At 39.5% G+C, this 22,411-nt stretch overlaps 2 protein-coding genes across 2 annotated transcripts; one reads left to right on the top strand and one right to left on the bottom strand.

Annotated features, from left to right (window-relative positions):
• Positions 1–13,026: 13,026 nt before the first annotated feature.
• On the bottom strand, positions 13,027–14,077 carry rps29 (ribosomal protein S29). The gene is made up of 3 exons (XM_044106918.1): positions 13,928–14,077; positions 13,375–13,474; positions 13,027–13,129 (listed from the first exon to the last, which is right to left on the bottom strand). Exons 1-3 carry the CDS (start codon positions 13,987–13,989, stop codon positions 13,121–13,123), a joined length of 171 nt encoding a protein of 56 aa, XP_043962853.1. The 5' UTR covers positions 13,990–14,077; the 3' UTR covers positions 13,027–13,120.
• A 3,956-nt stretch (positions 14,078–18,033) lies between these two features.
• Positions 18,034–19,774, top strand: mgat2 (alpha-1,6-mannosyl-glycoprotein 2-beta-N-acetylglucosaminyltransferase). Its single transcript, XM_044106917.1, has one exon. The coding sequence runs from the start codon at positions 18,206–18,208 to the stop codon at positions 19,631–19,633; it is 1,428 nt and encodes a 475-aa protein (XP_043962852.1). The 5' UTR covers positions 18,034–18,205; the 3' UTR covers positions 19,634–19,774.
• Positions 19,775–22,411: the final 2,637 nt, after the last annotated feature.

The following is a 22,411-nucleotide window of genomic DNA, read 5'->3' as shown; positions in this document are numbered from 1 at the left end:
AAACATGACAGATGCTGATGGACCCTGACACAGAGAGATAAGCATACTCCCAGAATCCCACTCTGCTGTCCGCTCCAGTGCAGGTCCTACCTTTCATTCCCATCACACAAGCCATGTTGCAGCCCACGATCAGCAGGTACCGCAATGTCTTGATTGCCCAAGTGTGGCATACAATGTGAATGCTCAAAGGTGGACTTTATAGTTGAATGATTATTCTAGCAGCTGCCTTATTCACTGGCATCACGATGCTCGAATACCAGATCAGGCCTCATTTTAGTGAGACTTCTTGAACTCAGCAGTGGTTTTGTAAATATGGTCTTGGTGTCTGTCAGTTTTTGATATTTTCAAAGAAAACATATTCTTTGTTTCCACAAAATAGAAAAAAACAAGTCCTTTCAATAAACCTAAAAATCCTTAACTCTGTTTGGTGTAGAATAATATATTTAAAGGGGCAGTATTTTGTATTTACCAGGCACATAGTGTAATTTTATGCCTCACAATCAACTGAGTTGCTATCAATATGCTATGTATATCATTTATGACTTTAAAAACGACTTTGTAAGTTAATGGCTTGAAATTGGGCCTTTGTCTCTTTAAAAACTCCTGCTTTTTCTGAAACTCCGCCTTCAGGAAGTCATCACAACATGGCTCCTCTATTAACCCTTTAAAGTTTTTTACCAGTGTGGCACTGAGTAGCTTGTATAAGGAGCTCAGCAGATGGACACCAATTGTGAGAACATGCTAACGTTACTTAACACCAGCTGGTTATCAAGGGTTCAGTGACTTTTGGTAATGGTAATTTCTCACTGATTTGGCAAAAAATAAATAAAAATTGAGTCTAAGTCAAGATGTCCTTAACAAACTTTATTAAAATCTATATTTTCCAATATTGCAGTTTTTTTTCTTATTTTAACATGATACATATTTTAGATCTTACAATTTCCAGACACTCCAGACGATTTTTTATTTATTTATTTATTTTACCTAATCAGAGGAGCTAAAGTCGAGGCTTTAGCATTAATCTATAACACCTCTTAACATCTGGTGTCACTCACCGGTGCTTATATAAACACGTGGACTTTCCGTTGGCCTGCCTGTCTCCATTGATCTCACTATCTGTTTATACACACATACCTGATCAATCGTAGCCTGGCTCTAACTGATCGCTATCACTTTCAGTCACTCACATCCAGAGTGCGGCCCGCTGATAGCCTGTGGCCTGCAAATATGTGGACTCTGCATCATGTTAACTGGTATCGGATCCTCTGGTGGGCTGAGGGGGCGGAATCAATGAATCTGGAGAGGATAGCAGGACAGCAGATAGCACGCAGCTGAGCGTGTGCAGTTTGAATAAAGTGACAGACAGTGAACTTAGTGGAGAGAGACAATGTATAGCGCCAGGCAGCAAAACTGTATGGTAAGTAATATCTGGAAAGAAAAAGTGAGTTGGGGGTTCAAAGGTTGTGGAGATCATGAACTGCAGATCATATAAAGAACTTTAGTGTGAAGTATTGTATATTGCTGAAAGAAAGTCTTGTTCTTTACGAGAACTAATCTGTACAAGAGAGATCACAATTGAAGAGAGATTTGGTTAGCGTTCGGGTATCTACAATGTTGTGCAAAAGTATTAACATCCCTCACAGCTTAGCATATATTTTCACAAATTTTCTTGTATTGTATTGGGATTTTATTTGATTAACCAAAAGAAAAGAGTGAATAACCGTGTTGAAAGAAAGGGAACTGTTTTTGCTTTGTTTTTTGTTTATATATGGAAATATGAAAAGTGTGGCGTTTACTGCTGCACATGTATTTCAACCAGTTTTGCACATTTGCATTTTTAAATGGAATTTTTTCCCGACTGAATAGTTCGACCTCAGCCAGAGTAGAAAGAAATAATCTTATCAAATTGCAATTTCCAAGTCTTTGACCAAAAACATTTCATTGTGGCTCTAAATGGATGTTTGCTCTCCCGGTGGAAAGTAAACGATTCAAGTCGTTTGCAGCTTCCGACAGGTTTTCTTCCCTACATTGAACTTCTTCCATCCTCCCAGCATCTCAGCTCCCTACTAAAAAAAAAACACATCTCCACAGCATGACACTGCCGTCACCATGTTCTATAGTGGGGTTGGTATGATGCTTTGTGATTATTATTATTATTTATAAGACAGAGACAGTGTTTTATAACCTAACTCAACTTCAACAGGACCATAACTTACTTTTGCTTTGCCTTCATAAAGTTTGTTTTTGAATGTTTCAGTTTTCATTTGCAGAAAAACTGAAAATAAATGTGTCATTTTCATTCTACCTCACAATAATGTACTGCCACGTGTTGATCTATTAAAGAAAATCATAACATTCTTGGTTCATTCAGGTTCACGAACACTTTAGCAAGGATGTATGTGAATGTCTGCCCTTTGTAAAACAACCTGATCTGCATTTCGAATGCAGCCCCGAGTGCCGACGACCCATGTTCTCTATCCTGGGACAAAATATGCAGACATACCCCGACTTGAACGTGCCTCTCCATGTCAAGAAGCAGCAGTTTGTTGTTTGTTTCTGAAAGTAGAGCATGTGGGAAATGGTGGAAGCTGAGTGACTCAAATGCCTACGCCCCGCACCAACCTTAATCTGACTCTATGTGGGGGGGTGACTGCCTGTAGTGATGGTATAAGGGCTGTGTGTCATATTTAATGTTAGTCATTTTCTGACCTGTTGGATTGTCTGCAGAGACTCTGAGTGTTTTAGCCAGAGGCAAAATGGTTATTCAAGGCATTCGGAGGGGGTTAATAAAACAATAAGTAAGACCGACTGAACTGGGGTGGGCTGTTGTCCCCCACCCCCCCACTGTCCTGTTCTTGAAAAAAAATTACCCACATTTCTCTCCCTCAAGTGTTTAAAATTAGAAAAATAAAACCAAGGTGCAAGATCAACAAGTCTTACCAGCCAAACACTTGTGACAGTAAAATGTTCCATTCCCGGATTTAAGGCGTGACAGCTACCCTGGTCCGGCTGCAGGAGGTGACGGCAGCGAGGAGAAGACAAACACCTCGCAACTGGAGGCGCAGTAGAAAGAATTAGCAGCTGCTAATCAGATCAGCGGGAGGCAGCTGTTCCCTCATCATCTCTGAACATCTGTTTATCTTCTCAAACAATTCAGGAATTCACAATACCTCAGAGGGAGCATCTCTACAGAGAGGCACTCGACATGTTTACATGTTGGTTTTGCAAAATAAAGAAATGAAAGGAAATCAAACATCCTGGTCATGTCTTCATCAAGTGTGTACAGGTTATTTTTAGAATTCGCTTTACTATCATATCCTGCAAGAAATTTCACCAGCGCCTGTCACAGAAATTCTGATATTTGGACGTAAAAGTCTGACAGTGAATTTAAAGGTTCAAATTTAAACCGGTGCATAATAGAGTCGGACATACATGGTTGTTGGCAGGTATTTTCATAAAGGCCCGCAGTTATATCTGGTCACTTAAAGGCGTTAAGTCTGAATAAACGGCATACAGCCGGGGAAATTTTATATTGCATTGGTGCATGACTGTGACAGGAGATGACAGCAAGAGACCACCCTCTAAAATAAAGTATGTGGTGCAGCTGCGGAGCGGTGACCTGTGTGAGAAATAAATTACAATACGGAGGGAACATCGCATTCTTTTAGCCCGAGGAGGACTGAAAGATGAGGGTCTGTGTGACACCATTTCTCTGCAGACTGTTAAATGCCACTATTTGGTCTTTTTTCCGTTTCTGAGGGAACTTTTTTTCTTCTTCTTCTTCTTCTTCCCCCACCTGCCTCTGAGCACTGCACTCTGCTTGGCTACAAGTCTCAAGTCGCTCGAATGCTGAAATGTACACTGACCTCTGCAGGTTTCCTGCAAGTCACCACAGTGAACTGAAGTTTCCGCTTTGACTGGAATCCACTCTGATTTGTCATTGTGCGTGTACTGGTGATGCCACTTGTTTATTGCGACGCTTTAGAAATTCTCCATGGTACGGGAGCTAAAAAGGTAGCTATTGAGAGTGTCGCCCAACAAACAGGACATTGTGCTGCTATAGTGATACTGTAACCATGTTGTCAGGATGGAATTTTGATTCTGAGCTTCAATGGCAAAGGCAGTGAATACTTACATAGATAGGATTTTTTTTTTGTTGTTGTTGTTGTGTTTTCTATTTTTAATAAATTTGCACTCAAAAAAATATATATTTCCACATCGTCATAATGGGGTATTTGAGGGTAGAATTTTGAAGAAAGAGATTCATTTAATAAAATTTGGAATAAGGCCCTAACATAAGAAAATGTGGAAAACGGTGAAGAGCTGTGAATGATTTCCGGAAGCGCCGTTTGTGAGGATCGGCTTCATTGTCATGCCAAAATCGCGAGGCTCGATACGGCAGACGCAAGATAACACGGATACATACACCAGATACATGAAGAGACGAGAAATAACTACGACCAGGGAAATCTGTTAGAACATTGCTGGTGTTAACTCTTTGATTTTTATGTTCTCTTCAGGTACATGAAAGCAGCTTTCCCTCTGTGCCAGGATTAGTGCTGCTTCTCTTTTCTGCTCCAGTCATAATCTCTGCTTCAGTAGCATGGTGGGTTCAATTAGACGTAGGCAGACGTGTCTGCCTGATCATGTTTGGACTATAAGCTTTCTGCATGCCTGCTTGCTCTGTTTCTTCTGTCTTCAACTATGAGACAACACTGCCCTCACAGGTAGCTGTAGACTTTCACTTTTTCTGTCTGCCCGACTGAGAGGAGATAGGAATCTCAAATTCCTATTTCATCTAGTAAGCACAAGCTTTTTCTGGCGACTCTGTGCCTCCACCGAACTTGGAAAGTGGTGACAGGTGTGCAACTCTCCAGTCATCCTGGGTGTTAATAATTAGTGTTTCATTTCATGTTTACACGACACAGCCTTTGAAGCTCATGGGTCGATAATGCTGCTCTCTGGCCTGTTCGTGCTGAAGGCGTGAACTCTAAACACAGAGAGGTCATTTGGATTCACAGCCCTGCTTGTTTGGACTTTTCTGTTACTTGCATTACAGCTGCATAATTTAAGTGTTTACAGTTATTTCCCCCTCCCCCCCCAACTGTGACAGTTTTTCCGTTTCATTGTGCTGCTCTCAGGAATCTGGTGTAATAGCAATGCTGTTATAGCTGAGAGTCTCTGTCGCACCGCTGTGAGATGAATTGTTCTACCTGAGTCACTCTGAAATTCTTTATGCTTCTTTTGTGGATTCTTAGTTTGTCCTTCTTTTATTTGGGAGTTTATTTGTCTTGAGCTAGGAATGCAATCATTTGCTGATTTGCAATCACCCCGAGCAACAATCCACAACAAAAGGGCTGCCTTGTTTCTCGTCCAGTCCTTACTGGTTCATTATGTCCAACTTTTTGGCAATACGGTACCTGCTAGTGTTCTCTTGTCTGAGTCTTTTATCTTGGCGGACACTTCTTGGTGTTTTTGTAGTGGCTTTGCTTAATTGTATGCTTCCTTAACCTGAGACGTCGAAGCTGGAATTGACACTCCAATTCAATTGTCTTGTCTTGGCCTTTATGCTGTTCTAACATTGATCAGAACAATGGCAATATAAGTATAAGGACTGGATAGCATGCATTTCAATTAATTATTAAGGCTTAAACTTTACATCTGACAAATCATATTTCTTCATATTTATCCATCCATTTCATTCTGAATGTCTGCGATCGGATCACAGGGATAGCAAATTCTGTTGGGAAACCCAGACGATACCTCCTTTCACCAGCAGCTCTCTCCAGGCATTCCCAGGCCACAAGGGCTATATTCAGTCAAACTTTGGCCAAAAACTTATGGCCCCAAGCACAGGCAATTTTCGGGATATGTCGTAGCACTGAAATATATCATACATCACTGCCAAATGTTAGCAATTGGGTAAAATGTAAGACTTAATCATAAAACACAAAGGGTAGAACAAGAGGCCAGGGAATGCTCCTGAAGTCAAGTCTCAGGTGGGAACTTGTGAGCAAGTTCCTAGCAGAAAAACCTGCAGGGAGGAATGTCATAGTGTTAACTCTTTGGTGGTTGGGTGTCATGTAATTCCGGTGAGAGCCAAGGTAGGAACCTGAATATGTTTAATCTTTGTTTTGGTACCAATGTTGTTTCTACTACAATATCTTCCTAAAAGCATTTTCTAAGTCCTTTTTCACAAAATACTCATCAAATATAAGACTTTTGCTGAAGTTACAGCCCTGTATTGGCTGATTTATGTAAGGGTGCAATGCCTTTGCACCTTTGGGGTTGGACATTAAAGATCATTAGAGATGATTTGTGCAACCAGCTTACTGGCAAAATGTAAAAAAAAAGGAAAACTCTAAAACACACCGGGTGTATAATTGTTACCATTACCACACATTAGACTGATTGCATTGAAGTACAGCAACTTTACCCAAGGGTAGTTTCTTCAGTGGAGATTTTACTAGAAAATAAATAAAAAGGTGTCACACGCCATCGATTAATCATTAATCATGTCTTTTTGTTGTAACTCGGTTCTGTTCGCTGACCCTGGTGAGCTCCACTCTGTGCCTCCTTCAGTTCTGTGATGCCAGCTTCATTTTTTATAAGCTCACATGTGTGTCTATGATACCGCCAGCTTGATAGGTGAGTTATTACTGACCAGAGAAACCTCAAGAGAGCGACTCGAGTTTGTGAGCTCAGAGTGAACAGTTTCGTGGTAAGACCTTCTGTCTGCAATGAACTAAAAGTCCAGCAAAATTCAACAGCAAAAGTTTTTTTTTTTGAGTCACTCTCAGTCAAAAAAGAGGTAGAGCATAAAATCTTTGGAGGAATATTTTGCATAACAGAAAGCAAGTAGAACTATATCTATTGGAACGTTTCAAAAATAAATACCTCCGCATTTTGACATAGTGAAAAAACAAATTGCATATATTTAGTTACATTTGTTGATGGACTGCTCTAAGTTTCTTGACTCTAATCAGCTGCAGAGTGACATCTTCATTAACATTCGCCGTCAGGCCCTTTTAGCATCACGTGTTTGAGGTGTCACCACAAGAAGAAAGGTGTTGTCACGTGAAAAGTTCCATTTTAAGCAAACGACAGCTGGGCCGGGAGTGGGATGTGTTGGGCAGCTCCCAATATTCTCGAACAAGAGAGAATAGTTTGGTTCAGACCTGAAATCAGAAGTCAAAAGTGAAAAAGTACCACTTCTAAACCATTTCAAACAGCAAACTGTGTGGATCCAGTGCGCCTGCTGATTCACGAGGGACCAAAAGTCAGCCTTCGTTGAACAAAAATAAAAAATAACATCCTAGCGTAATTGATCTTTTTCACAGTAGATGGAAACACTGACAGTAGTTTGGTTCAGATAAAAGTCTTGGCAAATAATGCCTGCTAGGCAAAAAAGCTCACTTAATTTAAAATTAACCATCATTAGTGGCACCAGTCGGTGGGTTTCCTGATGTGATCAGGTGTCAGCTATAACCCAAGGAAATCCTTTTCGCCTCCTTTTGTGTGGAGTCTTTCATGACAGAGTCAGTCAGTCAGTCAGCTCTATGCTTATTAAATTCAGCTGCTTCCTCCGTAGCTCCTCTGCTACTGCATAATTTCACTGAGACTGAACTGTTCCTGCCAGCACTGTTGGTTCCTTTATTTCAATTAAACTTTCTGTTTGTTCTTCCATTCTCCAGCAACTGAACCATTTTCCTTAAAAAGAAATGATAGTTAAAAAAATATATATATTTTTTAAATCCTAAAACTTTCATTTTCCTTGCCGTCCCTGGGTCAACAATAATCGCACTCAGTTAGAATTCAATGAATGAGCAGCATGTTTGCCTGGAGCCTTTCTGAGGAACCTTGCAGCGAGAAGTGCCTCTTGCCCTAACAATCAGGAGTCGGTAAAACTCAGTGGAATGTTTCCATGCCAACAGCTCGCTGTAACACTTTCAGTTCTGCTCTTCTCGCCATAATCCAGGAGACGGAGAGGGGGAGACCTGGGCATTGTACCTGACAGCCAGCCAGCCAGCCAGAGCGTCAATGAGGCTTTTGGTCCCATGCCAGCAAACAACAGCTCTCCTCTCATTTGATTTGGGCTTGTATTTTGTTGAGGTCTGCCTTCAGTGCGAAGATGTAACCACAATCTTCTTTGAATTCTTTCTTACCAGAGATTGGGCACTCACAGAGTTAAACAGTGCAACAAACAATGTCCCCCCCCCCCCCCCCAAAACGTACACAGCTGTTGCATCACACGTGTCACTTGCAGATAACAAAATGGGTCTTTGTGCTGCTATCATCTATCTGTCTGCTCTTAAAGTGCTCCCCTAACACACAAACTCTGGCTGTCAGTAAAGATGCAGCTCACTCATTGTGTCACAGAAGTAAAGAGCAGTTATAAGACGGGATTTTCCTAACACCTTAAGCTGTGTTGAAGTACCGTGGTTGGCAGTTATATATGGTTTAACCCAAATAACATCAATTGCAACCCTTGTCAGTTTGAATGGTTCATTTACAATGTAGTGAAACAAAGAGCAAAAACAAAAGAGTCTGTTAAGAGACTTTTGTTTTTGCTTTTGTGTCAGACAAAACTTCCAACAAAAATGAATACGATCTAAAGCTATTTCCAACTACACCTATGAACTAGCTGTCCAACCCTTGGTGGCCTCGGTTGCTGTGAAAAGTTAAACAGCTGGCAATTTAATTTTTTTATTTTTTACATACATTTTTTACCCACTCTTCTCAGCAGAATTGATTTAATTCAGTCATTTTAGAGGGTTTTTAAGCATAAACGGCCTGTTAAGTCCAAAATTTAATTGAGATACAGGGATGTGCGCAGACAGACACTAGGTGGTGCTGGAGCACTTGCTCATTTTCCTCTGGACAAAAACTGCCCTTCTGAAATCTCTTATATTAACAGTGTAAAGTGTCTGATTATGCAGATCAGAGAATAATTAGCTGCTTTTTAAAATCTTAAAGCATAGCATCAGACAAGTTCTGTTGAAGTGATTTTCAGATTGTACATTTCTGACAATAATCAAGCCTGAATTACCAAACTTGACTCATGTTCTAGCAGAGAATCCAGTGTATTGTCATGTGTGACTGTATTAAAAATTTTTTCTGCCTTATTAAAAAACCTATTTAAAAGCATTTAATCTTTGCCTGATATTAAAATATGTTTGATAATCTCGAAAACATTAAAAAAATGTATTTTTTTGTAATGTATAAAAGATGAAATGGACAGAAAAAAAAAGATTTCATCAAAATCGACTATTTCAAATTTACTTCTTTTTGTTGGTAAAATTAACTTGAAAAGATACGCTTTTTTGTTTGACTTACTTTGAAAATGCAATGGTAAATGGTTCAAGAGTCTACTTTTTTCCTCAGCAGGAGGTTTGTGTTAGCCACAAACAGCCTCTGATTAACTACTGCAAAACTAGATTACTTTAAAAAAGAATGGACATTGTGCAAATCAGACCGTAGTGGAGCGGGGAGGGATTCTGCAGGGAAAAATTTGTGCCTGTGGTCATAAACTATAAAAATAAACTATATACATGTTAGTAAACACAACAAAACCTAGTAATGCTGCAGAAAAACCAGATAATATATGTTGTCTAGGTCTGTAAACTACTCTTTTCAGTTAATGTGATTTAAAAATTTTAACTCTCTTTAACAAGGATGGCATGATGTTCATCTCACCATATATGTTTTACTGTTTTTGATGCACCTGGCAAAATATTCACATCTTTTGAACTTTTGCTACATTTTGTCCCACTATAGTCTCAAGTTTTATTGCATTTCATTGTAAGTTTAAGCTATGGACCAATATAGTAACCAATACTACTGAATTGGAATTGGATTGATCTGACCATAAATACAGGCCTCATAGTTTTGCTCAAGAACATTAGGTTGTGGCTAAATGGGGGCTTATCCAGGACTATTTTTATTTTTTAGCTATTTGTTGAATTGAATACAATTGTTTGCTCTCAAGCTCTACTGTGTTTTATTGTGGCAGTGTGGGAAAGTTGTCAGGCATTTCTGTTTCCTTTATTAGATCATTAATATAGATGTTCAAAGCTAGAGATGGGATTTACAGATCTTTGAAGGGAGCCACATTATGCATTCTATTCTTCTCCACTGAAAAACTGGCTCCTAGTAATGTAAATTTATTTTTGAGAGGCCAGGTTGGGGTAACTCATTTTATATTTTCCTGGCAAATGTTATTCTTGCTTTACTGTTTTGTCATCAGAAAAGTGAATTCAGACAGTGCTGCATTTTTTTTGGTTCAGACTAGCTTTTTATGCGTCACCAGCCCTTCTCTTCAAATTCTGCTTTTATGATTGTCCTCCACAAACTGCTGTGTATTGACCATTTTTGTGAAAGAAGTTGCCCAACTTGGTTTCCTTTGTTCATTTGAAAAACTTGGACAACATACTTGGCTCATTTTGGAATCTGTCAGCTAAAACCACTCTGCAGTAGAAGAGTATCGACATAAGTGCACCGCACAAGCTGGGAAATGCAACAATAACACAAGATTAGGCATAATTTGGTACTCAATTACTGCTGCAAACTGACACAAAGAGCCTTTGCAGCCGAGTTTGGATGAAACAAACCTTTTAAATGTCATCATTTGGCTGTCCTAGCAACCCTGAGATGGCAGCTTAACTAGGGCATTAATGAAAGTGGTTAAAAAAAAAAAAAAGAGTACAGCCTAACTGAACATCAAAGAATCACCTTCTATCCGCCTCCATGATGTGATGCAACATGCAGCACTTGTGTGATCAGCTCCATCTGTCCCAACAGCCCAGCCCGCAGCAGCCGTTCTTTAAAAGGAACTTCCCGACTCCACACTCTCCCTCATGCATATTTTAGCATTTATAAAACCCATATGCCAGAGCCAGATTTGATCCGAAATGCCACTCTGTCAACAAGGCAAAGCTTCGAAGACTTCAGTGTGCACCTCTGTCCCATTTATAGACTCTAATCTGATAGAGCGATGACTTTTTGTGACTGACTTATTGCATAATCTTACTGTTTGATATCAGCATTTTGATGTAGCTGTGGTGTTCACTTTGTACACGTGGGGACGTTTAATGAAACAGTTTGGAGATCGCTTACACAAAGTGTTTCTTTGAATTGCAAAGTGACCTAAAGACTTTCCCGAAAAGAGACATGGGTTCTTAGAAGCATCAACTTGAGCATTCTTCTCAGTTAAAGGTGATATAACTCTAGTTTAAGAGTTCTCTTACTCCATTACTCACTTGGTTAAGTTACCTCACGATTGCTTTTGGGATAAATTGGGAATAATCTAATCTTAAAACCTTAAGCACATAGCATATTGTTGTATTTTAAAAACTGCAATCTGAAACCTGATAGTAAAGATTGTTGGGATAATCCTTGAGTCTTAAAGTTTTGGAATTTCTATCACTTGACCTTCCTGTTAATATGTAAAGCCAATAAGAGTTTGATAAACTACCGTATAGTTATTGTGTAGGACATAATTGTCCTACTCAAAGTGCTGTTTTCATGGACTCTTCATGTTTCATTTCCCAAAATGGAAGGGGCTTTAAAATTTAAATTTTGTATATCAAAAAGAATAGAAGTACAACTTAGGTTATTTTCAAATAGGAGTATGTCATAAATATCTTCCTAAGTCAACATGCAGTGTTGCTGCCCTCTAGTGTTTCACCTTCTATTCGGAAATGGAGACAGAGGCTAAATATTTTTATTATATCCTACCCAAGATTATTTTTGGACACTCTTAAAAGCCCACCCACCTGACTACAGATGACAGGAAGCTTATTCAGATTTGGAAAATGAAGTCATGAGTTACTGGCCAATTAGCCCTCCCTATAGGGGACTTATCAGCAAGCATTAGCTTTGAAGCAGAACAAAATCCCAGTATGTACCCTGTCCTTGAATGTAAATACATGCTGGCTCCAAAATTAGTCTGCAGTTTTGTTCGATTAGAAGTACAGATGGGTTGATTAGCACCACATGACTTTTTAAAGGGTTATTTAAAGAAATGTTAAATCAGGCTCTTGCTGCAAACTGGTTACCTCATGATAATATATATATATATATACAAACACACACACACACATACATATAAACACGTCTCTGGAAAAAATTGAGACCATTTAAAATGATCAATTTCTCTGATTTTACTTTTTATAGGTGTACATTTGAGTAAAATTAACGTTCTTTTTTTTTTATAAACTACTGACATGTCTCTGAAATTCCAAGCAAATATTTTGTATATATTTGCAGAAAATGAGAAATGGTCAAAATAACAAAAAAGATGCAGAGCTTTCAGACCTCAACTAATGCAAAGAAACATGGTCACATTCGTTAAGAATCAGCAATACTAACGTTTTAACTCAGGAAGAGTTCAGAAATCAATATTTGGTGGAATAACCATAAGATTCAGTGCAGAGGTCTCTTGGTTGTTCACACCTGAGTTTTTTTTCCCCCCCAAAACACCTCTAATGATATATACAGTTGTGCATCCACTTATACGGCAGGTATTGCATTTAATAAATTTAACATAATTTAGAAGTGTTAGATCAGTACATCTCAAAGCCCTTGATGATTTTTGTTACATAGGTAAACATTAACCCAGTCCATGGGAACATTTAGAAAAATTTTAAAGTTCATCGGAACTACATTTCTAAGCTCAAGGAACCAACACTATATATTTTTTTTCATGCAACTGTAAAAATACAAATTTAAGTCTACACTAGAGATGCACCATTCAATTGGCCAGATCTCAAGGGGGGCAAATTCCCTGGGTAAGGGATCAATAATTTCAGTCTAAACTGGATGCATTTTGATGCACTCTTGAATTAAACAAAATTATATATTAGTATTTATCATATCTGTATTCATGCCCGGATGCATGAATCTTAACTCCTTCATCTTCAGCTGGATATAAAAGGGACAATAACTTTCAGCTTTAAATTTTTAAACCCATGTTTGAATATTTTCTAAGAAGCACATTTTTAGTCACCAAATAACCACACAGCTCAATGTGGTGGAACAAAAAAAAAGCATTTATTAGAAGTGTTGAATTTCTTCCATTTTAGCCAGCTGTCCTTAGCCAGTGGATGTCAGCACAGCACATCTAATCCAGCTGAAAGAAAGGAGAAAAAAAGTGATTGTGAGATGGTTGACAGCATCATTGTCAGCATCACTGGCCAAGTAAAGTACTGAACAGCAGCCTGTGTCTTTATTTCTATCAACAACTGTATTTTTTTTTTCATTTATTGTACAAAAAACTATAATTGTTTGCGTTATATATTTACAGGTCAGTAGATTCTCTCAAAAAGCCACATTTATTCGCGATCCTAAGTTTGGTAGCGAGAAGATGTTACTCACCTTTACGAAGCCGATGTCTTTTGCGTACTGCCTGAAGCACTGACGGCACATATTGAGTCCATATTTACGGATCAGGCCATGTCTGTTTGAACACACTCGGCTGAAACGAAATAAGAGTTAATTAACTCACTGATCTTGATTTGTTAAGAGATTTTCTTTAGCATGCGTCAATACGGTAGAAAATTGCTAGTAGCCGGCTAGCATTTAGTAATCCTTTAGCAGAGCATCCTTGCTATTGTCAATACAAATAACGATGCAGTCCATCCGAAGCATTTAATTAGCAGCTGACGAGCAACTGAGGTACTACACTATAACTGTGATTGCAGTTTTGAATCCTTGAAATTGTAAACAGGTGGGGAAACCGTTTAACGTGTGGCTGGGGTGCTAACTTGGTAGGAAGCTACAACCTCGAGCGCCATATTGGCTCAGACTTAGCGCCCATGCGGTACGGAACTGAATGCAATTTTAACATAGAAAAAATCCTAACTAAGCCACAAATATAAGCAAAATTAACTCTTTAGTTCATAATCAAATCGACAACACGGTCACTGACCAGGAGCGGGATCCCTGACCGAATTTTCTCGGGTGACTCCAGTAGAGCTGCTGATGGCCCATCTTGTCTCTTCTCGCTCGAGTGTCGGAAAGGAAGAACCAGGAACGCGCATGCGCCAAAGACAGTTTCAGTCGCTGTATTTCCGGTTGTCTAATTGTTGTTTAGCTCCACCTATTGGTAAGAAAAACAAAACTTTAGAGGTAAAAGTTTCATCCATAACTTAGTTATGTAGACTGAAATTGATGTCTAATTTATTGATTTCTAAGAAAAAAAAACGAACAAATTAAAAAGTATTTTTTCCATTAAGAATTGATAAGAACAGTTTTTTAGTTCAATATAGAAAGTTCTTTATTACTTTGGTATATGTGAGAGCATACAGCCAAATTCAATAAATTTCAGTAGGCTCTTTGTCAGATTAAAAGTACTTCTTGAAAGTAGCGACCTTTAAGCAGGTAATAAACATCTTCTTCCAATATCCGGCATTTCTGTCTTAAATATTTTATATTCTAATCTCAATTTCCATATTTTTATCAGCTGTCAGCAGAACGTTATTATAATTAATAGAAATAATGGCTTGAATAAATAATTGAGAGTAATAAATCTGCATATTGTGTTTAACTTCGTGAATTGATTTACTGAATTTTATAGAATTCTAATTGATTGAATATGACATTATCACTCAAAGGTCTGGACTATTTGTGGCAGATTTGGGCAGGATGTATAGGGGAATTTTTCAGCTGATGCACGTGAGTTATTGTGTGCAGATGATGCTTTAGTATTTTGTGTGACTTCAAAAATTGGGCTACTTTAGCTTTAGTTTGGGAATCCATAGCAGGCAATTTGAAGAAAAGAATCTTCCTTTTTCAAATGTATATCTATATGTTTGTACAAAGATATTTTTCCTATCCAAGCACAAGACAGTTTTCTACTTTTGTCAACAAAGAAGAGCAGAATAGTCTGTCTGTGTGCCCAGGGCACGATCACAGACATCACTCAGCTACTCCCTGAGTGAGTTTTCAATAGCTTGTTTTTATATCCAGCTAATGAGCAGCGCTTACACAGGGTAAACGCTGACATAAAATGTTGGTTGGCCAATGACCAAGTTCATATTCCATAGTGAGCTGGCCATCTCCTGCAGCCAAAGCCTGGCCAGACCATAAAACAGCAAAGCTTACACATTTCAAATGTTAATTAAATTTGCACAACCTCTTTCTGATTGGACAGGAATATGCTTTCACGTTAACATTCACAAGAGGCTGTTGTATGTCAGGACATTTAAGGAGTTTATGGAGACCTCTTTTAGCATCTAGCGGTCCGCTTTCAGGGTAAACTTGCTTGTATGGCCAGACCTGGGCTTAGGCCATTTTTGACTATTTTCTGTGCAGTGGAAGTGCTGATTTTACATTCTTTCGAGATATATATAAATGCCTTACGGAGCATTAAGCTTCATTCTGAAGGCCTCTTTAGATCTCACAATTGTGTGAGCTCAGCTGTCACTCGGAATTAAGTTTGAAAGTTAAACAGGGAAAATTTTCACAACACCTCAACAATTCTTTGATGCGCTGGAGTGTAATTATAGTCGTTTTTTTACTCGGTGGCCATATTTTTACGATGTTTAAAATTATATTCTAAGAAAAGAGGAGCTAAGTGAAGCTGCAGCAGTCAGAGGAAGATATTTATACTATAACCGTATAGGATAAAAACGGTTGGAATACACCCCCACTCGATTCCTTCCTCTTCGTCCACCCCACACCACCACCAACCCCTTCCCCCCGGACTAGTGCATTGTGGGACAGTGGGAGGCGGCGGTTCTGTATTTGTGATTTTTATTTTTTTATTTTCGAACAGCTAGCCGTCATTTGTGTTTCCATGCAGTTCGCTGGAAGGTATGGAGGAGAACGGGAAGCCGCCGTTCTAATGTCTCCCAGTGAAAGGACCGCACCAGTCCAGTTTTTCCGGTGAGTGCGGGCAACATTGTTATTTGTGCTCGGTTTGTTACACTGCCGTCGCCGCCGCTGCTGCTGTTGTTGTTGACGACGAGCTCTTGTCTTGGCTCTGGCTGCCTTGGAAGTTGCTAGCTGGAGCCGTTGCTAGCATTGAAGTAGCATTTCTGGATGCTAGCTGTCATAACGGAGCCAAGCTAGACCTGCGGCTTCTGTTGTCTGGAGTGGCTCTGGGAGAATTTACTGCCAGCTAGCGGAGTTAGCTCTGCCTATAAATAATGGTAGGATCGAACAGAGCTGCTGCTGACTCGGTTTGCCACTGACAAGCCGCTGCTAATTAACAGACACTGACAGGATTCAAGCCGTGGGAGAAAACTTGACACATTAAAAAATTTAGTAGACGGAGGTGGAGGAAAAAAAGCAATTTAACTATTTGTAAAAATAAATACGAGAGTAAATGATGCTCTTTAAGCTCCAGGTCTCCAAATAAGAACATATACAATTAATTGACAATTGGAAGAATTTTTCAATTAATAGTTGACAAATTATTAAGTTTTCCACGGTTGTGACCCGTACCTTTAAGGGTTTTCTTCTGAATCGTATGCTCCAGGCAGACAGAGCAGGATATGGAGAGCTGACAGATCATTCATTTAGTAATCAATAAAATATGAAGGTTTGTTCTGCAGGTCTGAGCAGAAACGGCCAATCAATATCAATAATGTAATTAAGGATAGACCATAATGCAGAAAGCTTTGAGTTTTATTCAATAATAATCCAAGTAAAGTTGGTCTATCATTGAAACTAGGATGGAGGAATACGTTTGCAGACATGAAGCCTGTTTCCCTGAAATTAAATAATTGCTGTTACAGCAAGTCAACTAATGGGTTATGATCATATTTTGCTCTTGCAAAATATGATTAATTGATCTCATCCTATTACATTCCTTCTGTGCACACGATCTCAGTTGAATAATGCAAATTGATGGGGAGAGGATAAAAATGAGCCTGGACAAACTTTCCTCAGTTCTTACTGTGGGTCTTTTCTGCATCCTTGGGTAATTCCCGGGATGTTGAGGATGTGTCAGAACATTGCAATAATAATGCAGCTCATGACTGGACCAGCTCTTGTCTAAAATTAATCCATTCTGTGACCATAAATGAATAAACTAGTTTTAAATATAGACTTTGACATGAAGCAGGTTTTTGTTTTTAGATGGAATTAGGTCATTATTTATTTTTAAAGTAAACATTTAGTATAAGGATAGTTTATCTGCTGTATTAAATTAAAGCACACATGGCTTGAAATTCTGCATGAGATTCCGGTGTTATGGACTGCATGAGTGGCAGTTTTATTTGATTTATAGTCACTGTGGCGTGCACCATATTACATCCCTTTAGACTTGGGATGTTTCAAACGCTGAACAACATGCTTTTACAAATCCAGACACATCAAAAACATGCAGAACACTTTTTGTTTTATGGTTCACTGGATCCAAAAACCTCAATGTGTCAGAAAGTTGGTTTAAAAATGACTTGCAGGCTTTGAAAAAAAAAACTAAATTATGAATTAGTACTGTCAAGAGCAGCTTCTGTTTGCTCTATTATTTATGATGTAGTTATATTGTCTTTTATAATGTAACCTCTATAATAGACCATATTTTAAAAAGTATTACAGGTAGGGCGCTTCGACTTTGTAATTCACAATCGTCAGTGTGTACATTGTGATTCATTTATGTAAACCTCGACAAACCCTGAAGATGAGTTCATTAGAAATGAGAAATGAAGCACCAGAGCATGCACTACAAACCCCTTGGGGTGTATAAGCTTTAAAATAAAAGTCTTCAAATGAACATTAATCCAACGAACTTGCTTTAAATTGCCATCCTAAAATCCCAAAACGTTAAATATACTTTCCAATGAAAAAATAACAATGAGGGTTGTTCACTTTGTAACACAAATATAAATTTACTTTTTATGCAACAGTTTCTGTGTTAGTTACTTATTTATGGTAGAATTTTGTTTAGTATTTTCTAGTCCACAATCATACTTTTGTATATTTTTTGTACGTAAATTGTCGTGTTGTGCAAAACATTTAATGTCACTGCACAACCAATGTCGCATTTAAATTTTGTTGGGGTTTTTTTCCCCCTATTTTCTATTATGACATTCCAAGAAGAATTAATGTTTACATTTAGAGCTTTTTTTGCCAACAATTAGCCTCACTGAGCCTCTTTTTTTTTTCACCTGTGGAAAAACACACCACTATATTTTGGTTGTGTTTCTACTTTTTTTTGTACAGAATTTCTTATCTTTTTGTAAGAGGCAGATTCTCTATCATGAGATTCCGAATCTACAAGAGGAAGGTGGTGATACTGACTCTGGTGGTTGTTATCTGTGGCCTAGCTTTTTGGAGCAGCGGAAGGCAAAAAAAGAACATAACTCTTCAATTCTCCAAGGAGTTCCCCAAGGAATTTGAGGCTGTGAAAAGGAGCAGCAGCCTCAGCAGCAGCAGCAGCAGCAGCAGTGGCAGCCTCAACAATCACATCCAGTTGCAAGCCACTCCTGCAGTTAGTCGTGCACCTGTCCCACCACCCGTTATCCAAGTAAACGGCACGCACCTGGACAATGCAAAGGATAAAGCCAAAATTAACAAGCCAGAGGTGGACAACGCCACTCTCGTCTATCGCGGTATCGTCTTCCAGCTGAATTTTGACCAGACAATAAGAAACGAAGAGAAGTACAAGACTCGGCAGAAAGATGATCTGGTCGTGGTAGTTCAGGTCCACAACCGACCCGACTACCTGAAGCTGTTGGTGGATAGCCTGCGAAAGGCCAGGGGAGTGGAGAGCATATTGCTGATATTCAGCCATGACTACTGGTCTCCAGAGATAAACAAAGTGGTGGCCTCCGTTGACTTCTGTCAAGTCCTTCAGATTTTCTTCCCCTTCAGCATTCAGCTCTACCCCCAAGAATTCCCGGGGAATGACCCCAGGGACTGCCCAAGAGATATTCCCAAAAAAGACGCCTTAAAACTCGGATGCATCAATGCAGAGTACCCAGACTCCTTCGGCCACTACCGCGAGGCAAAGTTCTCCCAGACCAAGCACCACTGGTGGTGGAAGCTGCACTTCGTCTGGGACAGAGTGAGAGCTCTCAAAGACCACCAAGGACTGGTTCTGCTCATAGAGGAAGACCACTATCTGTCGCCAGACTTTATCCACCTTTTAAAGCTGATGAAAGCTCTCAGAAGGGAGCAGTGCACCGATTGCGACATCCTGTCCCTCGGGAGCTACAGCCACATCGGCTACTCCAGCAAAGCGAACAAGGTGGAGGTGAAGGCCTGGAAGTCGACGGAGCACAACATGGGAATGGCTCTGAGCAGAGAGACGTACCACAAGCTCATCCAATGCACCGACACGTTCTGCACTTACGACGACTACAACTGGGACTGGTCCCTGCAGCACCTAACTGTGGCCTGCTTGCCCTCCTACTGGAAGGTCATGGTGAGCGAGGCGCCCAGGATCTTTCACGCCGGGGACTGCGGCATGCACCACAAGAAGGCCTCCTGCATGCCCATCAGCCAGAAGACAAAGATCGAAAACATCCTCCAGAGCAGTGGGAACCAGCTGTTCCCCAAAAACCTCCTGATCACAAAGAGACTGCCGGCTAACGGCGCCGGAGGAGTGGCCCCGCATGTGAAAAATGGAGGCTGGGGAGACATCAGGGATCATGAACTCTGCAAGAGTTATGTTCGATTACAGTGACCTTAATTGCTACGATTATGTATTCTTTTCTCTTTTGCATCCTATATATAAAAAAGTAAATCTTTATGGACTATTCTCTCCATATTGCCTGTTTTATTGGACTGTTTTCTTGGATTGTTCCAAATAAAGACGAATGTTGAATTTTTGGCTTCTCTTCATGAACATCTGGGCTCTGTTGTTGATACCCATGTTGTGCTAAAGAATATCGGCTAGAGTAAAAATTCTTATATTGTGAGCTTTTGTTCAAAGGTCATGAAAAAATAATATTTTACTTGTGTTAGATGACTTGGTTGGCCTCTTTTTTTCATAAATTGCGATTAGTTGGTCTTGAGGAGCAAAAGCCAAAGTGGCCACAACAACTCAAACCACAAAAGCAACAGTGGTTTTTGCAAACGCTGTCTTGTTTCTGGGAAATCAATGCAGAAAGTGCTTCTTATGTATGAAGCTTTGAACATGAGTTTCAGTGCCTGATATTGCAGTAAAAAGTATCAGTAGTTAACTTAAACTCCTTGTTACATCTCTTTATTTTTGTATTAAACATTTATTCCAGAAAACCTTTATATATTCCGTATACTAGTGTTTTAAGACAAGTCCTAAAATCGTTTCGCTCTCTGCCGTCTCACCCTCTTGTATCTTTAGCTGTTGGGAGAATTTGGATTTACATAAAACAAAGATGCAAAGCAGTGCTAGCCCTTCCATCAACGGTTTTATGTTTAAAACACACCCTTTCCTCTTACGAGGCCAACAAAGTTTTCTTAAAAGTCATTAAGAACTACAAACACTCAATGCTATTGTTAGGGTAAAGTAGATTTGCACAAGTTATTGGTTCAATAGGCTGCAAAAGTAAGTAAGCCAAAAGAGACCTTTCATAAAAGCAAATTGTAATCATAAAACTCTTAAATACTTTAACTTTTCTATTGTTGTTGGACTAACCTGGTTTGACCAGTCTATATTGTATCTGAAGTGGTCCTTATGGCAACAAAAAAAAAACATTGAAAACAGTATATCAGCTAAACAAAACTAATGTATAAACCAATCCAGTTTTGGTTTGACTTGTCTCAATTTAAAGATAATTGACTCTAATCTAGATTAAATGTTTTTTTTTTTTAAAAAAGTTCATGTATTTAAGTGGCAAATGTGAAGCTGGAAATCTGACAACAACCTTTGGGACGGTTGTAGCAAGTTGCCATCTACTGCAGCATTCCAACTCTGCCTAGACTTTGCGCTAGACAATGTACCTATTCCAATTTAATATTTAAAAATTTGACCCCACAGCTTACAAATTTCCTGCAAGGCATGCCACCCTGGGTGTTTGCCATATCAACAGTCGTATACTTTATATACAACCTAATAATAACCCTTTAATGGAACTTTATTCCAGGAACTCTGACCTATCCTTTTAAAAGATCGGAATACATTTTATCACGCAAAGCAAAATGTAGCCCATCTTTAAATAGAAATGTAATTAGGAACTGAAGCCCTGTCTCATCAGGGTACTCATAAAGCTGGTAATCCTCTGGTGTTCACAATCCTGCTGTGCACACATGATTAATTTGAAGGTATTTATAGCAGGTACATTTACTGAGATCAGACATGCCAAGTTAGACACCTTGCTCCATTTAGAGGCTTCTGGAGTCTTACTGAGAATACCACTTCGAACATACCCTATTTACATGCTTAAACATTTCTGTTTGAGAAAATTTCTGCCTTAAACAGAAATGTCTATTTCTGCTTAAGGCATACACAGAAATGGGAGCTTCTGTTTTTATTTCCCCAGTCCAGTAAACTTTGACAGAAAAAGCCCATCCTGGGAGCTGCTGCCGAGAACTGCAGCCTGCAGGGCATTGTTTCGTTTTGTTGCAATGCATCACTGTCTTGATTCCTAAGGAGGGAACACGGAAGTTTGGGCCACTGCGTCTCTGCAGAGATTTTATTTTTCTTTTCCCCGATAAGCACAGGCACAACCAGAGAGGTCCGCTGGCACTCGCGCTGCTATCTTGTCCCTTTTGTTGTTATTGAAGATGCATTTCCATTTTAAGTGCGTCTGTATTGACGGTTTCCACTGAGACCAGAGCTTGCTGGCCTCTAGGCTGAATTGATTATTTTTTTTCCCCTCCTCCTCAACTCAGCAACATGTATCTCTCCATCCTGCCTGCTATTTTAAAATCCTAAAGTATTTAATTGAAGCTGGTTATTCGCGTAGCCAGGTCATAAGACAGTTCTGCTGGTGGTCCCATTTTCAGCATCGCCTAAACTTGATGCTACACGCTTAATCCAACACCGCTGCTCAGTTGAACATCTGTTTAAAACCTCAACAATGATGAGGCCTGACAAAGGATTCCTGCACACCGAGGGATCTCCGAAAAGCCCCAGTTAATTTCCTGCGCGTGAACTTTAATTCCTAACACGACGCTGCGGTGCTCGGGTCATGTGACTGGCACATTGTGCAGCTGCTCTCATGGCGGAGAGACTCAATAACTGGGCCTGCACCTCAAGGGAAGATGGCTGTCTCAGAATAGAAATAAGAATGGAGGATGTGGCATTTTGCTCTTCATGTGATGACCGATGGTGAGCTAATGTGGGAGCCTTTAGAAATTACAACGCGCTGCTTCCACTGAATGCCCTGCAGAGATAGCCACAGACCTATTTGTTCTCGCCTACAGTAAAGTAAAAGCAGAAAGCATGTACACCATTACAACCCACTAATAGCCTCATTTTAAAGAACTACAGGCGGCACGGCAGCACTCAACTTATAGATGTTGAGCATTAAGCCGCTAA

This window comes from Gambusia affinis, linkage group LG22 (assembly GCF_019740435.1).
Source record: "Gambusia affinis linkage group LG22, SWU_Gaff_1.0, whole genome shotgun sequence".
NCBI classification, from domain to species: domain Eukaryota; kingdom Metazoa; phylum Chordata; class Actinopteri; order Cyprinodontiformes; family Poeciliidae; genus Gambusia; species Gambusia affinis.
This window is presented reverse-complemented; position numbering and strand designations above follow the sequence as displayed.